The 13,437-nt window shown below is 40.4% G+C and overlaps 2 protein-coding genes across 2 annotated transcripts; both read left to right on the top strand.

Moving 5' to 3' along the window:
* The first annotated feature begins 114 nt into the window (after nt 1-114).
* Nucleotides 115-3,495, top strand: mad2l2 (mitotic arrest deficient 2 like 2). The gene is made up of 8 exons (XM_029506680.1): nt 115-425; nt 720-838; nt 932-1,003; nt 1,084-1,184; nt 1,313-1,407; nt 1,743-1,816; nt 1,973-2,065; nt 2,950-3,495. The coding sequence occupies exons 1-8, from the start codon at nt 386-388 to the stop codon at nt 2,986-2,988; spliced, it is 633 nt and encodes a 210-aa protein (XP_029362540.1). The 5' UTR covers nt 115-385; the 3' UTR covers nt 2,989-3,495.
* Nucleotides 3,496-7,160: 3,665 nt separating this feature from the next.
* Nucleotides 7,161-9,640, top strand: tmem82 (transmembrane protein 82). Its single transcript, XM_029506967.1, has 6 exons — nt 7,161-7,269; nt 7,371-7,443; nt 7,598-7,796; nt 7,993-8,404; nt 8,661-8,848; nt 9,373-9,640. The coding sequence occupies exons 1-6, from the start codon at nt 7,176-7,178 to the stop codon at nt 9,451-9,453; spliced, it is 1,047 nt and encodes a 348-aa protein (XP_029362827.1). The 5' UTR covers nt 7,161-7,175; the 3' UTR covers nt 9,454-9,640.
* The last annotated feature ends 3,797 nt before the right edge of the window (nt 9,641-13,437 follow it).

Raw genomic sequence — 13,437 nt, 5'->3', positions numbered from 1 at the left:
AATACCATACAGTCTTGTGCGGCACACAAAAATCATGGCATATGGACGTCATCACTAGTGGACACTGACTCGTTTGTAAACAGCTGGTGACGTCTATGTGGTGCGCGAAGAAGCTCGGGTTTAGTTTAGCTAACGGCAGAAAACGCGCCTTTCGGATTGCGAGACTTTCTAAATTAAATCCTTTGTTTTCAAAATTGTATCTGCAGTCTTTGTCACATCCATCGCTGAAATACAGCATCTCATTGCTTTTAGGTTGACATCATGGCACAAAGAATAAAGCAAGAATAAATAACACAGCTACAATTAGAAAATGAGGACTTGACTAATTTCTGCTTCAGCCAGCTGGAAAATATTTTTTTTTTCGACAGTTTCTGAGGAGTAAAACATGACAACTCTAACAAGGCAAGACCTCAATTTTGGGCAAGGTAAGATAGCCAAACTATCATGAAACTGTCAAACATTAACCCACCATGTCCGTGTACATAAGCCATTTACACGGACGCTGGCGTTTGCCAATTCATAGACTTCGGCTGGCCAATCTGGCTACGCATTGCATATATTGATGTATTTCTTTAAAAAATACCCCTTATTTTATGTTTCGATGCGTTTTTTGTCATTGTATGTGATCCAATACGGAAACACCAAAATACCAGTTAAATTTCAGTTTTTGTGATTTTTCAGAGCAAAGGGGGAAATGATTGAAATGCGTTTCTTTACAGTGGTTGCCGACATCCTGTGTGAGTTCCTGGAGGTTGCTATTCATCTCATCCTGTATGTCCGTGAAGTGTATCCGTCAGGAATATTTCAGAAGAGAAAGAAATACAATGTACCTGTGCAGGTACTGATCAAAAATCCTGTGTCATCATTAGTTGGTAGAAAATCGTGTAATTTCATCTTTTAATACTAACGCCTTTGGTGCGATTACTTCTAGATGTCATGTCACCCCGAGCTAAATCAGTATATCCAAGATACACTCCATTGTGTAAAGCCACTCATTGAGAAGGTAACACATGAGCTGTATATGACAAATTAATACAAGTTCATATAGATGTCACCTGTACTGAAGTCTTTTATTTAACTCAGAATGATGCAGAGAAGGTCGTGGTGGTCATCATGGACAAAGAGCATCATCCAGTAGAGAGATTTGTGTTTGAGATTTCCCAACCTCCACTCCTGTCTATCAGGTTGTTCCCCCTTATCATTATATAAGAAATTAATATGTAATAGATCCTTCACACACATCTGAAAAATTAACAAGCTTGTTTTGTGTTATCAACATGTTTGTATTCACCAACTGATTTTATCTACACAGTTCTGACACGTTATTGTCACATGTGGAGCAGCTGCTGAGGGCATTCATCCTGAAGATCAGTGTGTGTGATGCTGTTTTAAATAATAACCCACCAGGTAACATCATTAGTTATATCTGTCTGCAGCAGAGCTCACATAATTTGTCACATCATATTCATGCATATACAAATGTGTGATGTACAGCACAGTCTTAGATGTGATCACCTCTCATTCGATGGACAAGGTACCTAAATGGATAATATCTCTGACACAGCCCTTAAAATTGCACAAAGCCTACTGAAGTACTATTCTAGATAGGTAGAGGCAATAGAAAATGAAAGCGAATCAAGCTTGTAATGCCAGTGATGTTGTTAAAGAGATAATAGGACATGCAAGTAATATTCCACAAAGAATATACAAAAATCTCACACTTGTATTACTTTTTGTCACAGGGTGTTCATTTACAGTACTAGTACATACCAGAGATGCTGCCACACGCAACATGGAGAAAGTTCAAGTCATCAAGGTGAGGGTTTGAAAACACTGCACACAAATTAAAATGTGATGCACCTATAGCAGCATTCCTGTTTCTTGACAGCATTGTAAGATGTTTTAGTAATATGTCAACACAGAGTAATTGCATGTGCCTGTTCTGCCACATTTGGGCTCTTTCCTTCTTCAGGACTTCCCATGGATAGTTGCTGATGAGCAGGAAGTCCACATGCAGGAGCCCAGACTCATCCCACTAAAGACAATGACATCTGACATAGTAAAAGTGAGCAAAAACATCTGTTCAGATTTAATTTAGTTCTAACTGACACTATGTTGACTGTTTTCATTAATATCAAAGCTCTCTATTAAAGCACCAGGGCTGAAAGTACTTTGGCACTGTGTTGGATCTCCAGCGTTGTGTCGTTGGACTCCCATTAAAAAAAAAATCAACATAAAAAAAAACAAAACCTGTTGATGCAGGATATTGTCAGGTTTGAGCAGTCAATTGAGTTCGCCTGTCAACAGAATGAGAGTAACGCAGCTTTCCCTCTCAACCAAACTAACATCAATAGCCAATCAGCAGGGGTGGACAGTAACAAAGTAAATTTACTTCAGTACTGTACTTAAGTACAGTTTTTGAGTATCTGTACTTTACTGTAGTATTATTTTGGGGGGATACTTTTACTTTCACTTCACTACATTTCAAGGACAAATATTGTACTTTTTACTCCACTTACATTTCTATTGATGCTCTCATTACTCACTACTTTTGCGCTAGTCTAACATTACTCATTTATTGTTTTTGTAACACGCACACCTCTGTGCATGTTACAGGTAAGAACATGGCCACAATGTATAAACCTCATCCTACCTGGTCTCATTCTACGTTATACATCGTGGCCGTATTATTATCTGGAACACACATACCTCTTGCATTCAGATGAACACGCATTAACTTGTAGCCAACACAAAAAAAAAACACCATTAACAACAAGTAATGTCCCGGTCCTTGTGTGTGTTGTTGTGTCTGAAGCTGTGGAGTACTTCTTCTAAATTTGCGGCCAATAGCTTTGTCATAAAGTTTTAAGGCTCAGGATTTTTTCTTACTTTAAGCTCTGGAGCACATTCTTACTGATATTTGGTTGTCTTTTTTCCCCCCTTTCACAGATGCAGCTCTACGTGGAGGAGAGAGCTCAGAAAACATAAGCACTTCAGGAATGAGCAATTTCTGTGACAACACTGAGCCACAAGTTCAGTTCAAAATGCAGCCTGTTGGAGCTGCTACAGCCTCAAAAGAAAGAAAGAAAGATGAATGTATGAGACTGTTATTAAGACGAGATGTTCCACATGCAAGTGTTTATGAGATGTGTACCTGATGCTGGCATTTGTGTGAGATTGTCATATTTGACTGGTATCTGTCTTTGGTTTACTATATGCCACACATACAATGAATATGGTTCTATTTTTACTGTCATGTATTGTTTATTACTCATTAAATGCAGACTTTTACAGTGACTTGATCAGGAAAACCGAATATGTGTAAATTGTTGCATAATGACTGTAAATGTCCAAATGAAATTGGATCATTAATAAGTAGATCAACGCAATAATGCTATATAATATGTACAACCAGCAGCTACAATCTGCAAACTACTTGTCACACTTTAGCCCAAGCGACATTGTTGATTTAAATAAATAAATGTTGTCTGTGATGGCTCAAAATTTTTGCTTTTTTAAAGCCTTAGTAGTAGAACACTTGGTCATAGCTGGTCACAGCTGTAACAGCTTCAACCCTTCTGGGAAGGCTTTCCACAAGCTTTAGATTGTGTTTTTGGGAATTTTTGACCGTTCTTCCAGAAGCATGTTAGTTAGCTCACACATATGTTGGACGAAGGCCTGGCTCTCAGTCTCCGCTCTAATTCATCCCAAAGCTGTTCATTCGGGTTGAGGTCGTAGTTCCCCAATAAATTTAAACAAAAATGGCATCTACACTGACTTTACTGTAACGGATCCTCTCACAATTCATCAGTCATTGCTCTGGGTTGTATTGGAGTGTGTTGAGTGGACCCCTAAGAGGAACAAGCTACATAAAAAGAATGCATCTCACTGCGGACTTGAAGTCAAACCTGCAGCAAACATGAAAACAGGTAGATCAACTATTAAGCCACAAGTTGGTCCAAAATCAGCCAATCCTACATCCTACTGAAACATCCAACATCTCAACCAAGACAAACTACAGCTGCTGCAGTCCAGTTAATCATCGCTATCAGTGTATCTAGAGGCACTGTTGGAAAAACAACACATTTCTGCTATATCAGCACATGAGAATGAGTCAGCCCCAAAAGGACATAATGTCAAGTTACCCAGTTTGTATGAAATACAGTCCTTTGTATGTTTGTTTCACAGTGAAGTGAGCAAAAAAGAGAGAAAGCCAAATAAACAACAATGAAATCAGTGTAGTAGAAGGAAACAAAGCTGGGATTCAGAAACTGACACCAGACTGTACCAGACAGGATTTTTGATGCTCAGTCATCTGTACCAGTTATTTCTGCACCGTTTCACCTTCCAGAAAGACAAAAGAAGAGGAACACTAGTCAACTTAAACCAATGACAGCAGCATAACGATGCCCATCACTCACAACCTGCACAGAGGCAGGATATAACAATGGTAACAATGATGGAGCATTGGTTTGAGAAAGCTGCCTGTCACTGTATGAACCTCATATCACCTGAATGGGATTCAAATAAATGTCTGTGCATAGATATTTTTGTAACTTTTATAGGACAATTTGTTACATTTGTCACACAAACTGTGGAATAACTTTCAATTTGGATGTATCAAATAGTATGACACAAGATTCATGAATGAGACACAATTCCATTGCAAATAGATGTTCCAATAATTTCTTAATTAAAATGAATGATGAATGTTTTATGATGAATGAATCTAAATGAATCAACAAAGTCATTTTGTCCCTGCCCAGACTCCACTATCCGCACCTATGGATGTAGTATCCTGTCACGTATCCTATGATATAGATGGACACAAGAGCAGCCAGCGCTCCTGCTGTCTTCATCACTATGCCAGTGTTACCGACACATATTCTGTTGTGGAGCCTGTGGATGGAAAAGAAAAGGGCTCAGTCAGGTCCAAAAGCTTGATCTTCAATTGCATTCTCTGCAGAGGCACATATACTGTACTATAGTTTCATCTGTATAGGTTTGCTCTAAAACTGCATCAGTAAATTCTCAGTAATTCAGTGTTTGTGTCCGGCGTCAGTTTGCTTTACCTCGTCATAGTTGACTGCGATGTCTCTACGTTCATGTTGATGTTGTCCTCGTTCCAGCGGTCATACTGCACTGTGCCAGTTGTGTTGGGGTCCATGTGGAAGTCCTTCCTCTCCTCAGAGGTTTGTCTGTCACTTGGAATCACTGTTCACTCGCTGCTCTGCTGCTCAGCCTGGACGCAGACTCTGCTCTGACACTGTGAGGATCAAGAGCTGTTTGTGTGCAACAAGTATAGCAATCTGGTGATAAGAGACAACAAAGATGTAGAGTTTTTTATTTTATCATGTATATATAGTGATGACAAGGTTTAACATGAATTGCTGCATTTAATACAAAGTAATGTGCTTGTCAGATAAATTGTGTCAATCAAAAATTTCTGTTGGCTGATCAGACCACATGACTGAAGTAATCAGACTCTAAAGGCAGTGATTGGTTGAGTGACACTCAAAGCTGAATCAGACAGTTTCCTCATATTGAAATAAATAAAGAAATTTGAACTCACCTGAGGCTGAAACAATCAACAACTTGCCAGTGAAACTGGTTTCCAGCACTTTTAAAGCCAGACTGAGACTGAAAGAGCCATTCCTCCTGATAGTTACGAGACCTCGGCCATAGTTCATGTGTTTAAAGAAGTCAGCCTGCCATAAATTCATTGGCTGGATTCCAACTGCTGTCTTTCACCCCCTATATGACTCCAACACAGTGATAAAGGGTAATTCAAACTTAGTCTCCAGTTTTATCATGTCATGTGCACATACTGGACTGCAAAGCAAAAATGTTTAGTGTCAGAGATTTCCTGATACTAATGCTTGTATTAACAGGTACTTCAGTCAATAAAACATCATTTTGTCATTTCAAAGACTGCTCTGCTGAGTATTTCTGTGTGAAGAAAGCCATTGATCTCTGCTCGCCATAATCATAAATAAACAAGTGTATCATCAAACATCAAATACAGGACAAGCAAATTACTCTGTTGTCTGCATGTGAAGACAGACGTGTGGTACACTTTACCTATGGAGTTAACATGCATCCATATCAGAATCACCAAATAGACCAATATTAAGGATGGTTCCAAGGTTTAAAGCTGCAAAGAGACCCTGCAAGGCACCAACAGGCCCAAAGTTACCCAGAAGAAAGCTCCAGCCTGAGCTTATTTTCGCTGCCCTTTGATCACCCTACAAGGACTGTTGGAGACAATGGCTGTTCATTTATTAACAGCATGGATATCGTTCAGTGCTGCCCCCCCATGGGCAGGCAATAAACTCTCTAATAGAGAATAGCACCCAAAGTTATACATTAAGCTCCACCTCAAACAAAAGTAATACAATTTTTTCATCTGATTAAAATTCTCCTGCTGAATGTTCAATGCTATAATGTAATGTTGTAATATACATGCATTCTTGGCCTATAGCAGCGCAACTAAAAGAAAGAAAGTAAGTGGACCTTACATTTTTAACTGTAGGCTTTGTTATAAAGGAAGGCTTAAGTCTGACAAGAAAGCTGTAACAGCTCTGACATATAATGGAGCTTGGTCATTAAGACCTTTGTACATTAGGAGAAGGATTTTAAATTCTACTCTGAATTTCACTGGGAGCCAGTGAAAAGAAGGTAGCACAGGAGAAATGTGATCTGCTTCTCTTGTTCCTGTTAATATCGGTGCAGCAGCGTTAGATAAACAAATAATAAACGTGGCTTGAAAAAAATATTCTCTGTAAAATCTTTTTTTTTTCAATCCATGATATTAAATACTGCAAATATGAACCACCAGAGAGCACAACTAAAGCTTGCCATTACCTCAGAGTGTAACCTTTTTTTCCCATGTTGCAATATCCACTATTATCTTGTAATGAGTCAGGCTGCTGTTACGCAGACAGTCAGATGAACTTTGGTATCAGACCCAGAGCAGGCTTCTCCATGAGTTCAACCCTGAGGCAACCGAAATAAACAGAAAAGCTGAGCTGATACTCCACTCGGCTCAGCTTTATCCTGATCCGGGATAACCACAAATTATGGTTTCTGTGTGTTTTCGATCTCTCTTAGTGCTTTTTCTGTAAAACCGCTACACCTTAAATGTAATTTTCTTCTTTTAAGGCAAAGGTAACACAATGTTATCCTTCATCACATCGTTTCTTCCCACTTCCTACCTCCTACCAGGATGGTTGACTCTAGATGTGAATCCACTGGAGAGTTTACTTCAAGGTAAGTCTTTCCTTTGATGTCAACATTGCTACAGGCTGTTTCTAAATTGCATAAGTTAAGTGTATTATTGAAATGAAGATTCAGTGTTACGTGACCTGCAGGGCTTGTGGGCGCTTGTGGGATCTCTGTGCTTTGCTCCTTGATGAGGGTGCACTTATTTTTAGAGGAAGAGAGGTAAGGAAATGATCTTTCAATAAATCCATGCTTGAAGATGAATCTGGTGGTCAGCTGTATAATCACACCAGAAGATTTCAACATTCTCATTCCTATGTCAGTGTTGGTTAGTTTTATTTATTTAAATGGCTTTTTCCCCCCCTCTAACCCACAGCTGGAGTGATGAAAATGATAGTGACAAGTCAAGCCAGAAGGCACCCAGTCTTGAAAGGAGTACTAAAACTGGATTTACTGGAATGATACAATTTTTCTTTGTGACTGTGATGCTGTCAGTTGTGGGCTCCCGTGTAGCGTCCCTGGTGGTACTAGAGTTTTGTCTCCGGGCTGTTTCTGGATATGTTACAGCTGGACCAGTAAGCAAACGATCATGTGATTAAAAAAAAAATAAAAAAAAATCTAAATTTTCTACTGTATTGCTTAATTTGCGTACTGGATCTACTGTTCTTCTGAGTTTATTTTAAATAATCGCTCATTGATGACTTACGGCATCATCAGTTATAACCAAGAGGCCATCACTTCTGTTCATATGCTCCTTTATTCCCACAGGAGCCCAGGAAATTTCTACTGCAGCTGCTAGTGCAAAGCCAGTTCCCTCTGGGCTGTGCTCTAAACTGCAGCCTGAGTTTTCTCCATGAGGAGGCGCCCCAGCGCTGGTTATGCCTACTCTTGGCAGTAGCCCTCAGCTGGTTCCTGGCTAGACAGGCCACACGTCTCCTGCACCATGTCATGACTCTGTATAAACTCCACAGCTCACAGCGCTACTGCGGCATTTGCATCAGCCTCCTCACATCAGGCCGCTGCCTGCTGCCCATGCTGTGCAGGACTTTGATCATTACCTTCTCTGTAGCAGTGTTCGCTGCTGTATCAATCATTAATCAACATTTCTTGTCTGCGACAGAAGCCCTCAGGTTCTGGACCCCACTGACTATCTGTTACACACTGCTGGTGGTGTACATGCAGGGTGAGAAACGTATAAAATCATGAAAATGCATGCCGAGCATCATGGAGCTCTGCTCATCACACTAGTGAATCTGACTGGACCTCCAATAGTACCCACAGCTTTTAACAGCATGGTGGTATTGAGCTATCGCAAGCTATCAGTGGTAACATATTGACCAGTTTGTTGCTTCAGTCTTCCTGATATGTTCACCAATGTACAAAACTGTCCAATATTTTTGATAGACTATTTCCTCTTATGCTGTATTTTGGTTCTGCAGAAGATCAGCACCGTCTGCCTGGCAGCCAAGCTGTCCTGAACACAGTGGTGGTACGCCTCGGGGGTTTAATGGTCCTGATGCTGACTGTTGGACGCTGGGCCGACGTGCTCCACATCCTAATGTGTTTCCTGGGTGAGGCCAGCTGTCTAATCCCCGATAAGGATCTGCTGGATGCAGCATCCTCCGAGGTCAGTGAGTCTCCCTGGAAGCAGCACACAGGGCCAAAAGCACTTTTTGTCCAGTGAGACTCAAAAACTAGAGCAGGTTATCAATGTGTTCATTAGACTGAGTCCCAAGATGAGACTGAACTTCTCAAAGTTGTATCCCAGGTGGAAAAGGTTTAAGACCCTAAAGACAGATTCAGGTCAAAGTATTCTCTGATTCAGTATACTGAGCCTACTTTTCCTCTCAGTGAACCAACCCGATTTAGTAGTTGAGGTTTTCAGATGATGTAGTTGATGCAGCACAAATAAAAAAGACACATGCTATGCATTTATGTTTTTGAAAATGGGTTTAATCTGTTCTGTGCATAAAATTACTTCAGTCAGACCATGATTCATATCCAAGATTATAACAACAAGCACAGTGCTATATTTTCTGTGGATATTCTTTGAGGCCTATGATCTACTAACATCGATAGTAGTGTTGTAAAAGACCCTGCTATTCTCCTATGTCATGCATTTCATAAGTCATGTTTCTTGTGTGCATCTAGGATGAAGAGGACTATGTGCATTATGCCATGAGTGAGCATCGACAAAGAATACATGCGCAAGGGAAGAAGCGTCGTAGATAGCAGATCGGTGTTTTTTAATTCTAGTGGCATATCATTTTAAGGGGGTTGTCTAGAATTGCTCTTCTTTGGGCAACAATCAACAATTGATGCTTTTGTACTGATATCGTTTTTGTTTTTTTTTTGTTTTTTTAATTAAAAACTCCAAATAGCATATTGAGACTTATGTGATTTGTGAAAATATGTATCACAATTTGATATTGGATTCATTCCATTCATTCCATTTGCATTTTGCAGTAAAAGGTTATCACCAGCCATTGTTTCTTTGTGGATCATTAAGGATCCTCAGGATATATTCTGGTTTACGTCGTATTATTCCAGGGATATTACTTTTAGCCCCCCCCCCAAAAAAAAAAAAAAAAACAAACCAAACAAACAGAACCTTCTGGCCCAGCACATACGTAGGTCCTCTGTGTGAGCCTGGGGATACATCTGCACTGCATCCTGCTGTAATCCTCCAATATTGACTGATAGCCCAAACCATTTTCTGTGTGCTAGAATTAGTCCACATATGGAAGCAGCATCTTACATCCATTCTGTATATTAACCAGATTGGGCCAAGGAGAACATGCTGCGGTCCCCAAATGTGGGCCAGATTTTTAATTTCTTTTTTTATTTGATATGTGGGGAAGGAACTTGTGACCTTGCTTATTTTCAGTCTATTCTAAATTAAATTCTTTTGTCAGCTAACTTTTAATCGGCAGACACACCTGTTTTTCTGGATGATCTCTTGAAAGAATGAATTCAGTGATTTTGTCCAGCTGCTCCTGTCAGGAATCACTGTGTCATTTGTTTCCGTGGCCTTGGGGCGCTGTTGCCCTTTCCACGGCCAACAAAGGAAGGTCAGACCAAATGAGGTTCATTCACATCAGATCAATCCCGTCGGTGCCAAATTAGCTCGTTTCGATCCCCCCCCGATTACTGCGTATACTTTAAAACCCTCCTGAGCCGATGGATGCACTTTGTTTACCTTTGTGTTCAGCAGTGGGAGGCCCGGTTTACTGAGTGAGAAAGCGCGGAGCCACATTTGTGATCGATGGGACAGTTTCAGTCTGCACCGCGCTCCACCGCGAAAACAAGCGCAGAAAATGGCACACGCTCGGCGCGGAGGTCCAGCACGTCCCCCCCCCCCCCTCCCCAGCTAAGAACCCCGCACCTGTCATGGCCGACCGGCCGCCAGTTCAGACGGCTGGCCGTGTTTAGTTTTTTTTTTTTTTTTTTTTTTAATCGCACTCATTTCCATCTAACAGACTGCGGCCTGTAAAGCCGTCCACCCTTTTTTTTTTTTTTTTGTTCGCGTCCTCTACTCGATGCAAAAGAAAAAGGCAAAATGGCTGACGGCGGCGTTAGCGCTTCAACGCCACACAAAATGGCGTTAGACAAAGAGAGGGCTAGGTTTTTCTCGGCTTCACTCTGACCTTTGGTCCGTCGAACAAAGACCATTATGTAAAAAGTCAACAACCCGCATCGGCGGACAGCAGGCAGGCCGGCTGACGTCAAATTAGCTTTACAGCAGCCGAGTGGCGTTTATGGGGGAGGTGAGCTGTATGTTAGCGCCCTTTACACGCCAGTCTGCCTCCATCATGCTACAGCCTGATTATCATGGTGCTTTATTGGTTTTATAACACACCCCGTCAAATTAAATCCACATACTGACGCCGGTATTGTGCCCATAATGTGTCTTTATTGAGAGCAGAGGACTGACAGAAACATATTCCACAAGAGGATTTTTTTTGTGATACCAGTCCCGTCATTCCGTGGCCAGGAAAAGAAAAAGAGAAAAACATAAAAACCCCACAGAAAACAAAAGGCTTGTGAAGCTAACAGTGGGCACATTGGCCTGGCTGCTCCAGTTTTCCAAGATAATCCAGATCTGGAAATCACTGACGAGGAAATTTAGATTTGGTGTCTAGTCGATCCACCAAAATAGGAAATTTGTACTCCCATGGGTTTATTAGATTTGTGGGTGAATATAATTCCACATCAGGACGGACTCAGTAGACACAGGGAGGACCTTCTCCACGATCACCCGGATCAGGTGAGACTGCCCGTCGAAATGGCCGATCGGTTGTTGTTTCTTCCTCCGGAGAGTTCCAGACGTTTCTCTTCTCATCTGATAGGCACGCTGGACGCATGCGCACAGCAGTTAGAGAAAGCAAACGCGCGCGCGCGTCCCTTGTACCGCATTTAAGCGCATGCGCACATCGGACTTAAATATGCATGCTTATTATAGTAACAAAAGCAGAATAACACTTTAGTGTAGTAACAGAGTCTTTCTACTCCAAACCTGCACACGGTAATCCTTTTCTGTAGGCTAAAACTGTATACTCTGTTGGCGGAAAAAATGTCCATTCACTCAAACTCCATCCATCATGCTAGTCACCCACAAATTAGATTTTTAAGTAATATGCAGACGAGTTCAGTATCACACAGCTGTTGATAACAGGTATGGTATTTCAAATACCCACACAAAGGGCAGGTTTTTATTTGCCCTCCATCAGTCCTTATCACCACTGGTTCTCTTCGGACCTTTGGCCATAGGCCCAATTGTCTCAGGTTACTTATTACCTTAAGAGAGAGCTCAGACCAGGGCAAAGTTCTCAACTTAACAGCCTCCCTACCCTTTTGTCGCCTATGAGTAGTTGTATTACTGCAATTACTCAAACCTTTATCTTGCAGCCGGTTAATACAAAGAGTACACTGGGATTGGGCCTCATATATATTTCCATTTTACTGCATAATGATGCAACAAGGAGCTGAATTGTGACAGGCATCTCATCATAGCCAGCAAAACTATCAACACAATTCTTTCATTGCTCACCACCTCTAACAGCTTTGTTCAAGAAAATCAACAGGCTTTTTTATGAATGGCTTTTTTTTTTAATCACCTTTTGAGGATCTTCTTTTAAACTCTAACAAACTTTTACTTGTACTAATATATACTAATTAAAATTACAATAATACTAAAGTTATTAATGTTAATTGATGAATCATCCTTAGTGATATAAAATAATAAGTGAAATTATTTTCACCCAGTCCCCAAAATTATGCCTCAAATGTCTGTCTTTCAGTTTACAGGCTACATTAATTTGTCTACTATTAGGCAGACAGCAAGATAGAAAACCAGAATAATGTGTCCCACCAACAGGTTCAGCAGATTTCATGAAATGATGCTCCAAGTCTCTGAACTGTGATGAACAGCCTTCTTCAAAAATATATTGTCTTCAGATATGTTGCACACATGTTCAAACGGGTTGAGCTCTGATGACTGGCATGGTAATACCAAAAAATTCACACTTTTTCATAATCATCAAAACTATAAAACCATCACAACCTCATGGCCCATACCACTTCTTTTATTTAACATTCATTTATACATAATTCCCTTTAATTCCCTAGGTCAGAAAGTAAATTAAGGATAAAAAAAATTAAATGGAGAGTCTAGACTTTGATCTATTATATTATTAGGATTTACATCACAAAGCTACTCTATTAACTTCAGCCAGTTAATCTTGTGAAAATAATTGAGACAGTTGTATTTAATGGAGTCTGTACACATTCTAACTACTGTCACAGCATATTGCTGCTCTGAAGCTCATCACATGCACAAATGCTCGCGTCATTAACACTCAGACTCACCTACAACAGGCCCTTAGTTTCCTGTTGACTGCAGGCTTCAGTTTCCGCTGTATATTTCACAGTCACAACACCCTGTGTGTTTGTATCTCTGACTTATGTGTTTGCCTTAGTCCTGGAGATACATAAAGCAATTGGCAACTTCCAGTCATCGATAATAAGTTAATCAATTTCTATAATTTCTAGTTATTCTATTCAGGTTCACATGAGGTTGGAGCCCATCCAATTTCAATCACACTGTATTCATACTTAGCCAGAATAATAAATAATTGAAATACTTTAACAAACAATGAGACATGCTCCTCTGTATGTTCTTTTAAATGTGGACCTTTGGTTCATTTGATCATTTTT

This window comes from Echeneis naucrates, chromosome 7, assembly GCF_900963305.1.
Source record: "Echeneis naucrates chromosome 7, fEcheNa1.1, whole genome shotgun sequence".
NCBI lineage: Eukaryota > Metazoa > Chordata > Actinopteri > Carangiformes > Echeneidae > Echeneis > Echeneis naucrates.
The sequence above is the reverse complement of the archived record's forward strand: the minus strand, read 5'-3'. Positions and strand labels throughout refer to the sequence as shown.

Coding starts and splice junctions, on each gene's coding strand:
- mad2l2 (XM_029506680.1), top strand. CDS start 386: ATGACAACTCTAACAAGGCAAGACCTCAATTTTGGGCAAG. Junction 1,004..1,083: donor TAAAGCCACTCATTGAGAAG/GTAACACATGAG, acceptor TATTTAACTCAG/AATGATGCAGAGAAGGTCGT. Junction 1,185..1,312: donor CCTCCACTCCTGTCTATCAG/GTTGTTCCCCCT, acceptor TTATCTACACAG/TTCTGACACGTTATTGTCAC.
- tmem82 (XM_029506967.1), top strand. CDS start 7,176: ATGTTATCCTTCATCACATCGTTTCTTCCCACTTCCTACCTCCTACCA. Junction 7,797..7,992: donor GATATGTTACAGCTGGACCA/GTAAGCAAACGA, acceptor TTCCCACAGGAG/CCCAGGAAATTTCTACTGCA. Junction 8,405..8,660: donor GCTGGTGGTGTACATGCAGG/GTGAGAAACGTA, acceptor TTGGTTCTGCAG/AAGATCAGCACCGTCTGCCT.